Source organism: Haplochromis burtoni, unplaced genomic scaffold (genome assembly GCF_018398535.1).
Source record: "Haplochromis burtoni strain Fernald_Lab_line unplaced genomic scaffold, NCSU_Asbu1 Contig_360, whole genome shotgun sequence".
NCBI classification, from domain to species: Eukaryota; Metazoa; Chordata; class Actinopteri; order Cichliformes; family Cichlidae; genus Haplochromis; species Haplochromis burtoni.
Genome location: NW_024582721.1, coordinates 572,573 through 583,742, shown reverse-complemented (window position 1 = coordinate 583,742; position 11,170 = coordinate 572,573). Strand labels below are relative to the sequence as shown.

The 11,170-nt window shown below is 40.3% G+C and overlaps 1 protein-coding gene across 1 annotated transcript in view; it reads left to right on the top strand.

Annotated features, from left to right (window-relative positions):
* cfap58 (cilia and flagella associated protein 58) overlaps nt 1–11,170 on the top strand; it is a 38,561-nt gene continuing 27,391 nt past the window's right edge. Inside the window, exons 1-11 of the mRNA XM_005943362.2 lie at nt 1–106; nt 1,497–1,766; nt 1,950–2,098; nt 2,187–2,337; nt 2,679–2,873; nt 4,429–4,566; nt 4,752–4,911; nt 5,526–5,608; nt 9,537–9,728; nt 9,817–9,978; nt 10,154–10,300. Of these exons, the coding sequence (XP_005943424.2) occupies nt 101–106; nt 1,497–1,766; nt 1,950–2,098; nt 2,187–2,337; nt 2,679–2,873; nt 4,429–4,566; nt 4,752–4,911; nt 5,526–5,608; nt 9,537–9,728; nt 9,817–9,978; nt 10,154–10,300 (1,653 nt within the window). The 5' untranslated portion in view covers nt 1–100. The remainder of the gene's footprint in view (nt 107–1,496; nt 1,767–1,949; nt 2,099–2,186; nt 2,338–2,678; nt 2,874–4,428; nt 4,567–4,751; nt 4,912–5,525; nt 5,609–9,536; nt 9,729–9,816; nt 9,979–10,153; nt 10,301–11,170) is intronic.

Here is an 11,170-nt window from a genome sequence, read left to right as displayed (position 1 = left end):
GGTTGCTTAGCAACCAATGACACAGCTCTGTTGATAGAAACCCCAGTGCTATGCTAAGGAATTTTACCCAGAAAATATAAAGTGACTTTGACTTGGTAGCATGGAGGTAAGTTTGTCTTGAAAATGGTTTAGTCAGAGTATCACAGACGAACACTGGCTATTAAACGGCTAACTAAGGTGTGAAAAATGTCATTGTTTGACTTTTCATTAAAGCTAAGGAGAGACATTTTAGACTTAGCGCATAATAGCATAAAGCAAGTAGTGGGCTCATCTGTTGTAGAAAGGATTGTCTCAGTGTCCTCATGAGTCTGTGTAAAAAATCTCATACACTCATATTTTATTTATAACAACAGAGAAAATATATCTTTTTTTTTAGCGCAAGACATTTTACTATTTCATTAAAAATATTAGATCATTTTGAATTTGATAACAGTAACAAGTCGTAAAAAATCTGGAACAGGGCAAAAAAGGCTGGAAAAGTAAGTGGTACTAAAAAGAAACAGCATGCGGAACATTTTTTGTAAGCAATTAAGTGAACTGGCAACAGTTCAGTAATATGACTGACTATAAAAAGAGCAGCTTAGAGAAGCAGAAGTTCTCAGAAGTAAAGATAAATATCTGTGCAAGACTGAAAACCAGTATTGGAGTCCGACAGTTTTTGGTCATTCAAGCAGTGTTTCATTAAAAAACAGCAGGACTCTGTCATGGAAATCATTGCATGGGCTCAGCAGCATTTCTCTGTGTGAGAACATAGTTTGCATAAATTGCAATTTATTTGAACTGTTCTGTGGCCAGATGAATCAAAGTTTGAAACTAGTGTTGGAAGTGCATGGACACTGCCTCGTCTTGAATAAAGAAGAGAGGGACCATCTGGCCTCTTGCTATCACTTCAAAGACCTGCATATCTGATACTATGGAGATGCATTAGTGATAGTGGAACTGGCAGCTTGCACATCTGGACAGGCATTATCAATGCTGAGAGGTATATGCACGTTTGAGAGCAACATATGCTGTCATCCAGATAATGTCTTTTCTGGGAAAGCCTTGTATATTTCAATGAGAAAATGCTGTATATCTTGCAACAGCTTGGCTTTGTAGAAGTCCTGAATTGGTTTAAGACACAGCTGTTGCCCCCAGACCCTGAAATAGTCTGACCTTCCACAAAAAGTGCCCTCCAACAGCTGAAATATTATTTCTACTTGCTTTTAGTCAGGGAGGTCTCTTGTTTGTTTGTTTGTTTTTTGTTTCTATCGAGTCAGATTTTCTTATTGGTGCTCACGCATTCCGTCCAAATCTTAACCGAGATAGTTAATTTAATTTTTAATAAAATTTGCTTGTCTTTTTATTTAAATGTGCTTTAAAATAGATGTTTACTTTGATTTTTGTTAAAGGGTTTATGATTTGTATTTGGTCTGATAAAATGACATTGCTTTAAATGTGCTTTAAATACAGTTGATTTGACTGATAGACTTACAGTTTACCTGCTGTGTTTCCAGGAGACGGGATCAACAGGAGAAGACTCTTTTGAGTCCTTGGCAGAGTTTCAGGTGGTCCTCAGTGAGCTGGTTGGCGATGCGAGCATGGACAAAATCCGGGTGGAGTATGAGAAGCTTATCCATGCGCTGAAGAAGTCAAGAGAGAACGAAAAAAGGCTAATGTCTAAATGCAGGGAGCTGAATGCAGAGATTGTGTCCACCTCAACTAAGGTGGCTGCAGCCCTGAAATTATCCCAGGAAGATGCAACAACAATAACATCACTAAAAAGGGTATGTGCCCCAAACACAAGAACTACAGCATAGTGCAGAATAGCTTATTCATTTAGGTGCTTGACCATAGCAATCATTTTCTGATCATGAGGTAACGGGTATAGAAATGTTTTGTTTTTGTTTTTTTTACGTTTTCTTTATCATGTAGCTTCTGCTAAAGAAAATAATTTGCTTACATTGTAGGAGCTGGATAAAGCCTGGAAAATGGTTGATGCTGCTCATGATAAAGAGAAGAAGGACAAAGAGACAATCAGGAAACTACAAGAAGATGTTTCCAACCTAACAAAAATGGCTGAAATTCAGACTGGGTTTTCCAGGGACCAAGAACAGAAGTGTGTCTGTGGCCCATTCTTTTGACTGTACAGATGTCGGATTAAACCATTTTTAACATGTCTGTGTGTTTTTTCTTTTGGTTTTTAGTGATCTATTTAACATGATTGATGAGCTGACCAAAGAGAGGGATAAGCTGCTGACTACAGCAGAGGGTCTCAGAGAAAAACTAAACAAAGCCATTGCAACCCAGCAAGAGATAGAGGCCAAACGAGAGCGTGCCATGGAGAGTATTTCACAGGTAAAAGCATTTGTATCTAATAATGCAACACACAGCAAGGATCAGTGATTTAAACTTTGCCTGCAAAACAGAAACTCTGTTAATAACGGGTGTCTGTAATTACATATTTAAATGAATTGTAATAATTTTCAAATATGACACAGTATTACCCCTGTCTCAACAAACCCCAATACACATAAACATGCACTAATGTAGTATTTTCTGGTTCTATAGATGACTTCATGCAGTTTCTATTAGCATGTTTTGGTCTCGAGGTAGGATTGCATGACCATTGACTCTGACAAACACAATAAAATTCCACTCTAACTCCAGACTACTGCTTGTCTCCTGTCTAAACCCAGCTCCAACAGGAGCTTCAGGTGCAACAGAATGAGATTTCCCGCGAGATGAGGCTGAAGGAAAAGCTGGATAAGGAGGTAAAGCAGATGCATGTCGATATGGAGGCCAGGACGGGTGAAATCAAAGTTCTGAATCTGCAAGGCCAAAAGGCTAAAGAGGAGCAGCAGAAACTGGAGCAGCAGCTAAAAGAGCTAAAAGTAAGCAAGGAAGTGGGATGGATTATCTTTCTGGTGTGACATGTTCAAAAGTAACTGCTATTGTAGTTATTGTCTCAGCTAAAACCATAGGTTATTATTGCATGAATCTTTTTTGTTAGTTGTATGTTGTGTATTTTACATATTTAGATGTTGTGCTTAAAAGGAAAAAAAATGCCTCAAATTCTTGCAAAAACTTACTTTTTCTTACTTTACAAGAATTTGTAATAATTACCTTTACAAATAAGTATAGCGAATTAGCTCCTATTTCAACTTCAAACTTCCATACTTGTTACTTCCATACAAAGTAACAGACAGTCCAAAAAAGAAGTGAGGAAGAGTGTGCAGTCAGGGCAGAGTGGGTGGAAACAAGTGCAAGGGGTGATTTGGAATAGAAAGACAGCAGCACGAGTGAAAGGGAATTTTCACAGGTTTTTAGTGAGGTTTTGTGTGGTTTTGATGCTGCCACTAAAGAAAAAGACAGGAAACTGAGCTGGAGGTGGCAGAGCAGAGTTGCAGTGACACAGCTTCTTTCTAGTATTGTCTTGATGCATGCTCAATCATCCAGGTAAGTAAATCCCAAAAGGTTGATTGTGTTCATCTGGACGCAGCGTTTTCAGTGGGAGAAACGTTTGGTCACTCATCCAAGTGACTTCTTCAGTCTCAGCTGACTGCAGGTTTCCCCAATCTTATAAACAGGACATTTGCAGAATGACTGAAGCTAACCCACAGAATGAACAATGAGCTGGGGGTCAGTTCCTTGATCATTAATATGCAAATTCTCATGACCATTGATCAACAAACACTGATCAAGGTAAACTGATCATTGATCAATGGCCATGAGTCCCATTCACACAGGTGGGGAATGACTGCAATCACAGCATTGTCAGATGGTGAAAGATGTATCCTTAGGCCCCCTCCTCGATTCAGAGATGGTCTTTCCCTTTTCACGTAAATGGCCTCCTTGACTCCGCGCTCAAACCAGCGTTCCTCCTTGTCCAGGATGTGTACATCCTCATCAGTGAAAGAGTGTCCACTGGCCTGTAGGTGTACATAAACTGCAGAGTCCTGGCCTGACGAGGTAGCTCTTCTGTGTTGTGCCATCCGCTTCACCAGAGATTGTTTGGTTTCCCCGATGTATAAATCCTGGGAATCCTCCTGGCACTTAACAGCGTACACTATGTTATTCTGTTTGTGTCGAGGGACCCGATCCCTGGGGTGGACTAATTTTTGGCACACCTTGTTTTGGGATTTAAAAACTACAGAGAAAAATCTTTAGAAAAAATGTGTCTCAACTGTTCCGATACTCCTGACACATACAGGATCACTACAGGTTTTCTCTTAGGCAGTCCTTCCCTCCTGGATCGGCTGGAGCTTTCTTTAGCTGCCTTCCTAGATTTGACAAATGTCCAGCTGGGCTAACCACATTTACTCAGGGCCTCTTTCTAGTATTTTAGGGTCCTTACCTAAAGGTCAGGGTTTTGTGACTTGGCAATATGTGAATAAAATTGAATTTATTTGAAAGAAAGAATACATATTTGTTCTCTAACTGCAACAGATTTTGAATGAAAAGTCAACCAAGGAGTTGGAGCAGATGCAGACGAAGAACACCAAGCTGCAGCACGAGTGTGAGCAGCTGTCATCAACCAAAGAACACCTCTCCCTGCAAAATCAACAGACTATAAATGAGCTTAAGGTACACTGTTGTCCACTAATGTACACTTAAACAGTCACAACATGGTACTGTTCAGAGAGTTCATTAAGACATATCAGAATGTAGTCAGCGTCAGTGTCCTGCATGTACAATGACATATGCTGTCCATATCCCTCTTTCATCACTGTGTGTAATGTTTCAAACACCCTGCTGCCCCCACTGGTCAGATGAGAGAGGAGGAGGTGAGTCAGTTGCGTCAGGAGGTTGCCAAACAAACAAAGATGAGAGAAGCCATCCAGAAGAAGTTCCACCAGATAGAGGATCAGAAAGCTGATGTGGATGTGCAACGGGAGACCCTGAAAGCACAGATCGCTGGTCTGGAGAAAGGTAAAGGAGCTTACCTTATGACTCATGAAACACAAGCACATGACCGTCTGACATCTGCAACTTTGAAGTAGAAATTTTACAGGCGTATACTGAATAATATATAATTTTGAGGCAGTGACAGTAATCACTATGATAAAAAAAAAAACAAAAAAAAAAACTGTAAGCCAGAATGTAAGTGGCTTTTTGGTATTACGAACAAAATCCTGCAATGAAAAATCCTTTGAAGGAGTTTGGAGAACGTGTTTCTTTTGTGGCCATGGATACATATTGCATTGGTGGCTGACTTAATGAGGCCAAAAAGTAAGAAAGTGTTAAGATTGTTAGAAATGCACAAATGCACACAAACACCTGATCAGAACAGAGTAGAGGGATGCAGCACTAAGTGTTAGTTTGATCTACTTTTGTGTGCTACCGTCATTTTCATTAATGAGTGAGACACCACAAAGCCTTCTAAATTGCAGTGTAATTTTTCAGTGCAATTTCTAGGCCTGAGAAATGACTTCAGATGACACAGCGCCACACTCATGGAAGAAAAATGGTCAATTTTGAAATGTTCAACACAACTGACCGTGAGCAGACATCATTTAGTAATCACCACCCTTCTTCCTCTACAGATCTTGAATCTTCTCAGAAGCAAGTAGAAGCTGACAAGAAAGCCATAGAGGAGCTGATCCGAGAGAGAGACATCTTAAATAAGGTATCCGTTATAGTTTATAGTTCTGTGACACACTATCAACCAAGCTGGGACATTTTATAGGATGTGCTCATTTTGAATCTGATTACAACGTAACCTTTTTAACCCTCGGAGGTCATAATTATAATACTGTATAATCATCCCTGCACTTCGGGAGAGCAGCATAAACCATTGATAGCAAATGCTCCTTTGCAATATCAGACAAAAACAAATACCTGAACCCCAAATATGTATTGACATGATTTACTATATAACAGAACATGTTTGCTTTTGTGCTTTTTACTATGGTTCATGTTCATTTACAGTGAGATGTGTCCAGTACATAAGCATGGGTATTTTGTTGGCTTTAATCTATTTTTGTGGTCTAAGGCTAATATGTATGAAAACTTCAAGTCCACTTAACTGCACTGTTAGGATTAAAACTATGATGATATAGTTTGAGTTCTGCACTTTTGACACAAATTGAAAGCTGCTGGGTCATCTCACCTGTTCTTTTATGAGCCCCACTTAAAAGCAAAGTGTTGGGGGGGGGGTAACAAACTGAAAAAGAAATGATAAACTTCCGCAAGGTAGATGTCAGTAAAACACGATTCATTACACAACACTACTTAATAGAGGTGGGAATCACCATACATCCCACGATACGATATTATCATAATATTTAACTCACGATACGATATTATTGCAATTTTTAAAAATATTTTGTGATATTCAGATTCTGTACATAAAGGTAAACGTTATCAATATTCATTTTATCTAATATCAAAGTCTCACACTCAGTCTTTCTCTCATTTCAGTCAGTTTTATTGTTGACAAACTGAACGGTTTGTATTACAGTCTAGTCCAACTTAACTGAATGCAACCATCTGGTACAATTATAGCTATTCTGAACTATGCAATTTATGAAAACTATGCAGCCCATTCAGCAACTGAAGAATTTGAAAGTAAATTAAAACAAAATATAATTTTACATTAAATAAAAAAGTTTTAAACTTAATTAAAATAAAACATGTCTTAAATTTAGTTTATTGCTGCCAAAAAAAAAGTTAAACACATTTGGACAGTGAAGGAATGTCAGGATTCTTGCTCAGAAAAAGGAGCTGATCAACATGCTCTGAAGTCAGAGCATGTTCCAGTCCACAAACACTTTTTTTGTAACAAAATATCGATTTCTGCTGTCCCTGTATCGATACATTATTAGAAAACAAAATATAACGATACTACACAGTATCGATTTTTTCCCCCACCCCTACTACTTAAGCAAGTATGAACACAGGGAAGCTCTGTTCGTCAGGGTCTCCAAGGCCAAAACAACAAACAAAACACCCCCTTTCTAACTAAAAACAAACTGAGTTTTCTCTATCGAAAAACAAAAGTACATTAGCTGAGCTCCCTGACTGGCCACAAAACAGGAGAAAATGATTGAAACAAAAATGGCAGAGAACCCCTACCTGCTTCCACTGTGGTTCACAGATATCTTAGTAAAGGCACACCCTTACTCACAAGATTTAAAAAACAAACAAACAAAAAAAACACAACACACCAAGGTTACACCAAAGTTGTAAATTCACACACACGCAGCTGCAGATTGCTGCCCAAACCACTGCAGCTCACAGCTTGAGCAAAAAGGGGGAAGAAGACAAGGTGTGGTGGTTTGAGATGGCAGTCTGTATGCCCTGGCTGACTAGCTGTAACACACCTCAGCTGCAGCTCATGAGGCAGACCTGGAACACAGGAGAGGGAGAAAAGGCTCTCTCTCACATAGGGAGAGCCACTAGAGGTCAGCGACCGTAACACCCCCCCCCCCACATAAAATATTACATAAAATAAAACAGACATACTTTTAACACATACCACCGAGTTCGTTAGGGAGTTTAACACTGCGTCCTGGACAGTGCACCAGCTACCACATTGTCCATACCTCTCTTATGTCTGATGTCTATGTTGTACTCTTGAGCAAGCAATGCCCACCTCATCAATCTCTGGTTGTGATTGAAGGGTTCCTTTGGACTGCACAAACGAGTCAAAGGAGCCACTACTGTCGACAAATTCCAGCAGAAACATCTGTAGTAGCCCACTAGACCCAAGAAGCGCCTGAGCTCCTGTCTTGTGGTGGACACAAGGTAGCTCAGGACAGCTTCCACCTTTGCATTTACGGGGCACTCCTGGCAGTGTCCCAGTTGCTTGCCGAGGTATGTCACTACTGCCTTGGCAAATTCACATTTTGCCAGGTTGAAGGTTAGGGAAGCCTGGGCTAAATGACCAAAAACATTCCTCAGTGTGCTAATGTGCTCAGTCCAGCACAACGAATATATCACGATATCATCCAAATACACATTACAGTTTTTAATGCCTGCTAACACAGAGTTTATAAGCCGTTTGAAAGTGGCTGGTGCATTTCGCATACCAAATGCCATTACTGTGTACTGCAGGAAATGGTCTGGAGTAACAAAAGCTGAAATATTAGAGGCTCTACTAGTTAAAGGAACCTGCCAGTACCCTTTTAACAAATCTAATTTTGTTATGTAGGTAGGTAGGCTCTGTAAGTGTTTGGGAACTGATGAGGCCAATATTGAAATGCTTGCCAGTTCGCATAGGATTTCATAGCCCTCTCTGACACTCTCTTTACCTCCACCATGCTCACCCTTCAAGATTACCCCTACTTCATTTTGTTTCCTATCTACATCATGCTGGGACAGTTGCATCCTCACACAATACCCTATATCAGGTTATTGAGTGAGGATGCAACTCTAGTCCTCGAGAGCTACTGCCCTGCAGCTTTTTGATCCCTAGCATCCCTATTCCAACACAGCTGAATCAAATGGTTGAATGAACTCTTCAGCATGTCTTCCAGTTTGGCAAAGGTCTGGTAACAAGCCATTAATTTGATTCAGGTATGTTGGAACAAGAATGCATCTAAAAGCTGCAGGACAGTAACTCTCGAAGACTGAAGTTGGAGATCCCTGCCTTAAATCAGCCTTTGTTCTCTCTCCCTTTATCAGTCATAATCTTTATATTTAAAATCCCACTCTCACCTCAACACTCCTGACTTCCCTTCTCTCTCGTTGCCTCCTAACACACCTTGTCCCCCTCCTCCCGCATTGTCTTCAGCCAAGAGTAGCACAGTTTCCATCGGCACTGCCCAACAGCACCCGAGGCGATTTATTGTTAACCTGGGCCCTGAGCGATCCAGTGTGGAAATCTCATTCCTGATGACACACATATATATTTGAGAAAGTTTTTACACCAGATGCCCTTTCTGACACAACCCTCCCCATTAATCCAGGCTAAGAACCAGCACTAAGAGTACCCTGAATTGTGGTGCTCCTGTGGTTGGATCAGAATCATGAAGGGTTTTCATGGATGTATTTTTTTCTCTACCAAGAAGAAAGCTTTAAGCTGGATGATTGCTGTTGAGGATGTGGCATCTGAGTATTCAGATCACAGGCCAGTTTTAAAAGTATTTGTGCTCTGGGAGCTTAGCAGTGGTTCTGGATGTTGTTTATATCTCTCTTTTCTATGGATGGAGGAGTTTTACCTTGCGTTTTTTAATCTGGTGACAAAACATACTCGATATTGATATTATTTTTCATGCAGACATTAATACACAAAATCATTTTGTTTGCAATACCAGAAGAGATTCAGTACTGGTTTCCACATCAAACTCAAGAACATAAGTTTAGAAAAATAGTTAAACTTCTCAGTTTTTAATTCAGAATTTTTGTTATTTATTTTGTGTTGTGATAAATGTGTGATTATGATTAACTGATATAGAAGAGGTCTACAGGGTACTTGCCTCAATCACTCTTCATATTCAGTAACCAGTTGTTTCTGTATAACAGTACTAAATGAGTGTGTCTTCTTTTTGGTCCTCAACAGCTGGAGCCTATGTTAATGCTTACTGTTTTTATGCTTGTATTCCCATGAGCAGAACTTAATCAAAGCTGTGCAGTCAACTGAGAAGCAGCAAAACCTTGTCAAGCTCCTTGAGCAGGACAAGAAAACGTTGGAGCACGAAATCAGCGGCTACCGCCTGGAGGCCCAGAAGCAGCGCAAAATCATCCAGCAGCTGGAGAAAGAGCGTGACCGCTACATCAACGAGACCAGCAACCTCATACAGAAGGCAGGTCTTGCAGGAGGAGCTAGTCTCCTGGATTAGCTTGTTCGTTTTTGTTTTTTTTTTACAAATGGGACTTTTCCTCTTTCCACAGGTACAACAAAAAATGAATGATGTAGAAGTTAGAGAAACAGAGATATTTGACTGGAAGAAGAAGGTCACTGAGGCTGCGTGCAAGCTCAAACAGCACGAGAACTTGCTGGAGACTGTCGTGTCTGAAAGGAACCTCTACAGCAAAAACCTCATTGAAACTCAGGTAATAGCAAAGTGATGATGTGAATCACTGCTGGTGTCATCACTCAGCAGAGCTTAATTACACCAGGGAAAGGTTGAACACACCATATTTACAGATGTTTATATTGTAATTCCTCTTCATCTTTTCTCTTCTTCCCTTTTCTGTGTGGTCATTGTGTTCTATCTTTCTCCCTTAGGAAGAGATTGCAGAGATGAAGAGGAAGATGAAGACCATGAACAACCAGGTCACCCGACTCAGAGATGAGATCAGTGTGAAAGAGCTGGCCCTTGCCAAGGATCAACAGGAGCACAAACGCTTAGAGAAAGAAAACGAGACCCTCAAGGTACAGAAAGGTTCCACAGCGGTTCATGATGGAGTGTGGGTCTGACCTCGTCCTTATTTATCTGCTGATTTGCCTTTTTAGTAACTTGACTCTTGTGAAAATATATATTCATTTGAATCCCACCATTGCCATTCTGGATGGTTTTGCCTGTATTGCACCGCTTTCTAAAATTGATTTAATTGATTTAAATTCTTCTTTATAAATTCTTTTATTAAATAGCAGAGGTGTGGACTCCAGTCACATGACTTGGACTCGAGTCAGACTCGAGTCATTAATTTTATGACTTTAGACTTGACTTGAAAAAATGTTCTAAGACTTGTGACTTGACTTGGACTTTTACACCAATGACCTGGGACTTGAATTGACTGCGGTAAAGTGAGCCGTCATTTGTGAGCCGCGGTCAAGCCAGCCGCCTCCTATCCGCCGCATGAATTTCCTTGCGCTTTTACACCAGTCTTTACGGTAGCGCCTTTTCGCTTTATATCCTGATTGAAAGCCTAGACTCGCGCGCACACGCACGCGCGTGAACAGTCACACGCACGCGCGCACACAAATTACAATGGAACAGCCCAATACAGCCATCGTGACAGTCTGGTTGCATATTCAGAAATTCATTAAAAATCATTCTTAAAAGTTGATGCCAAGCTTTCAACACAATCCTCTTCTCGGACACCTACTTTACCTCTGGGCCAGGTTTTACCCAGATTTACTGTAATATTACTCAGAAATCACAGTAAACTCATATTCAGTTCAATACAGTCAATGCACTACAATTAGGTTTATTTCAAAAATTCATTAAAAGTCATCCTGAATAGTTGAGGTCCAACTTTCAACACATCCCCCCTCTGGGACACCTACTGTACCTGTGTG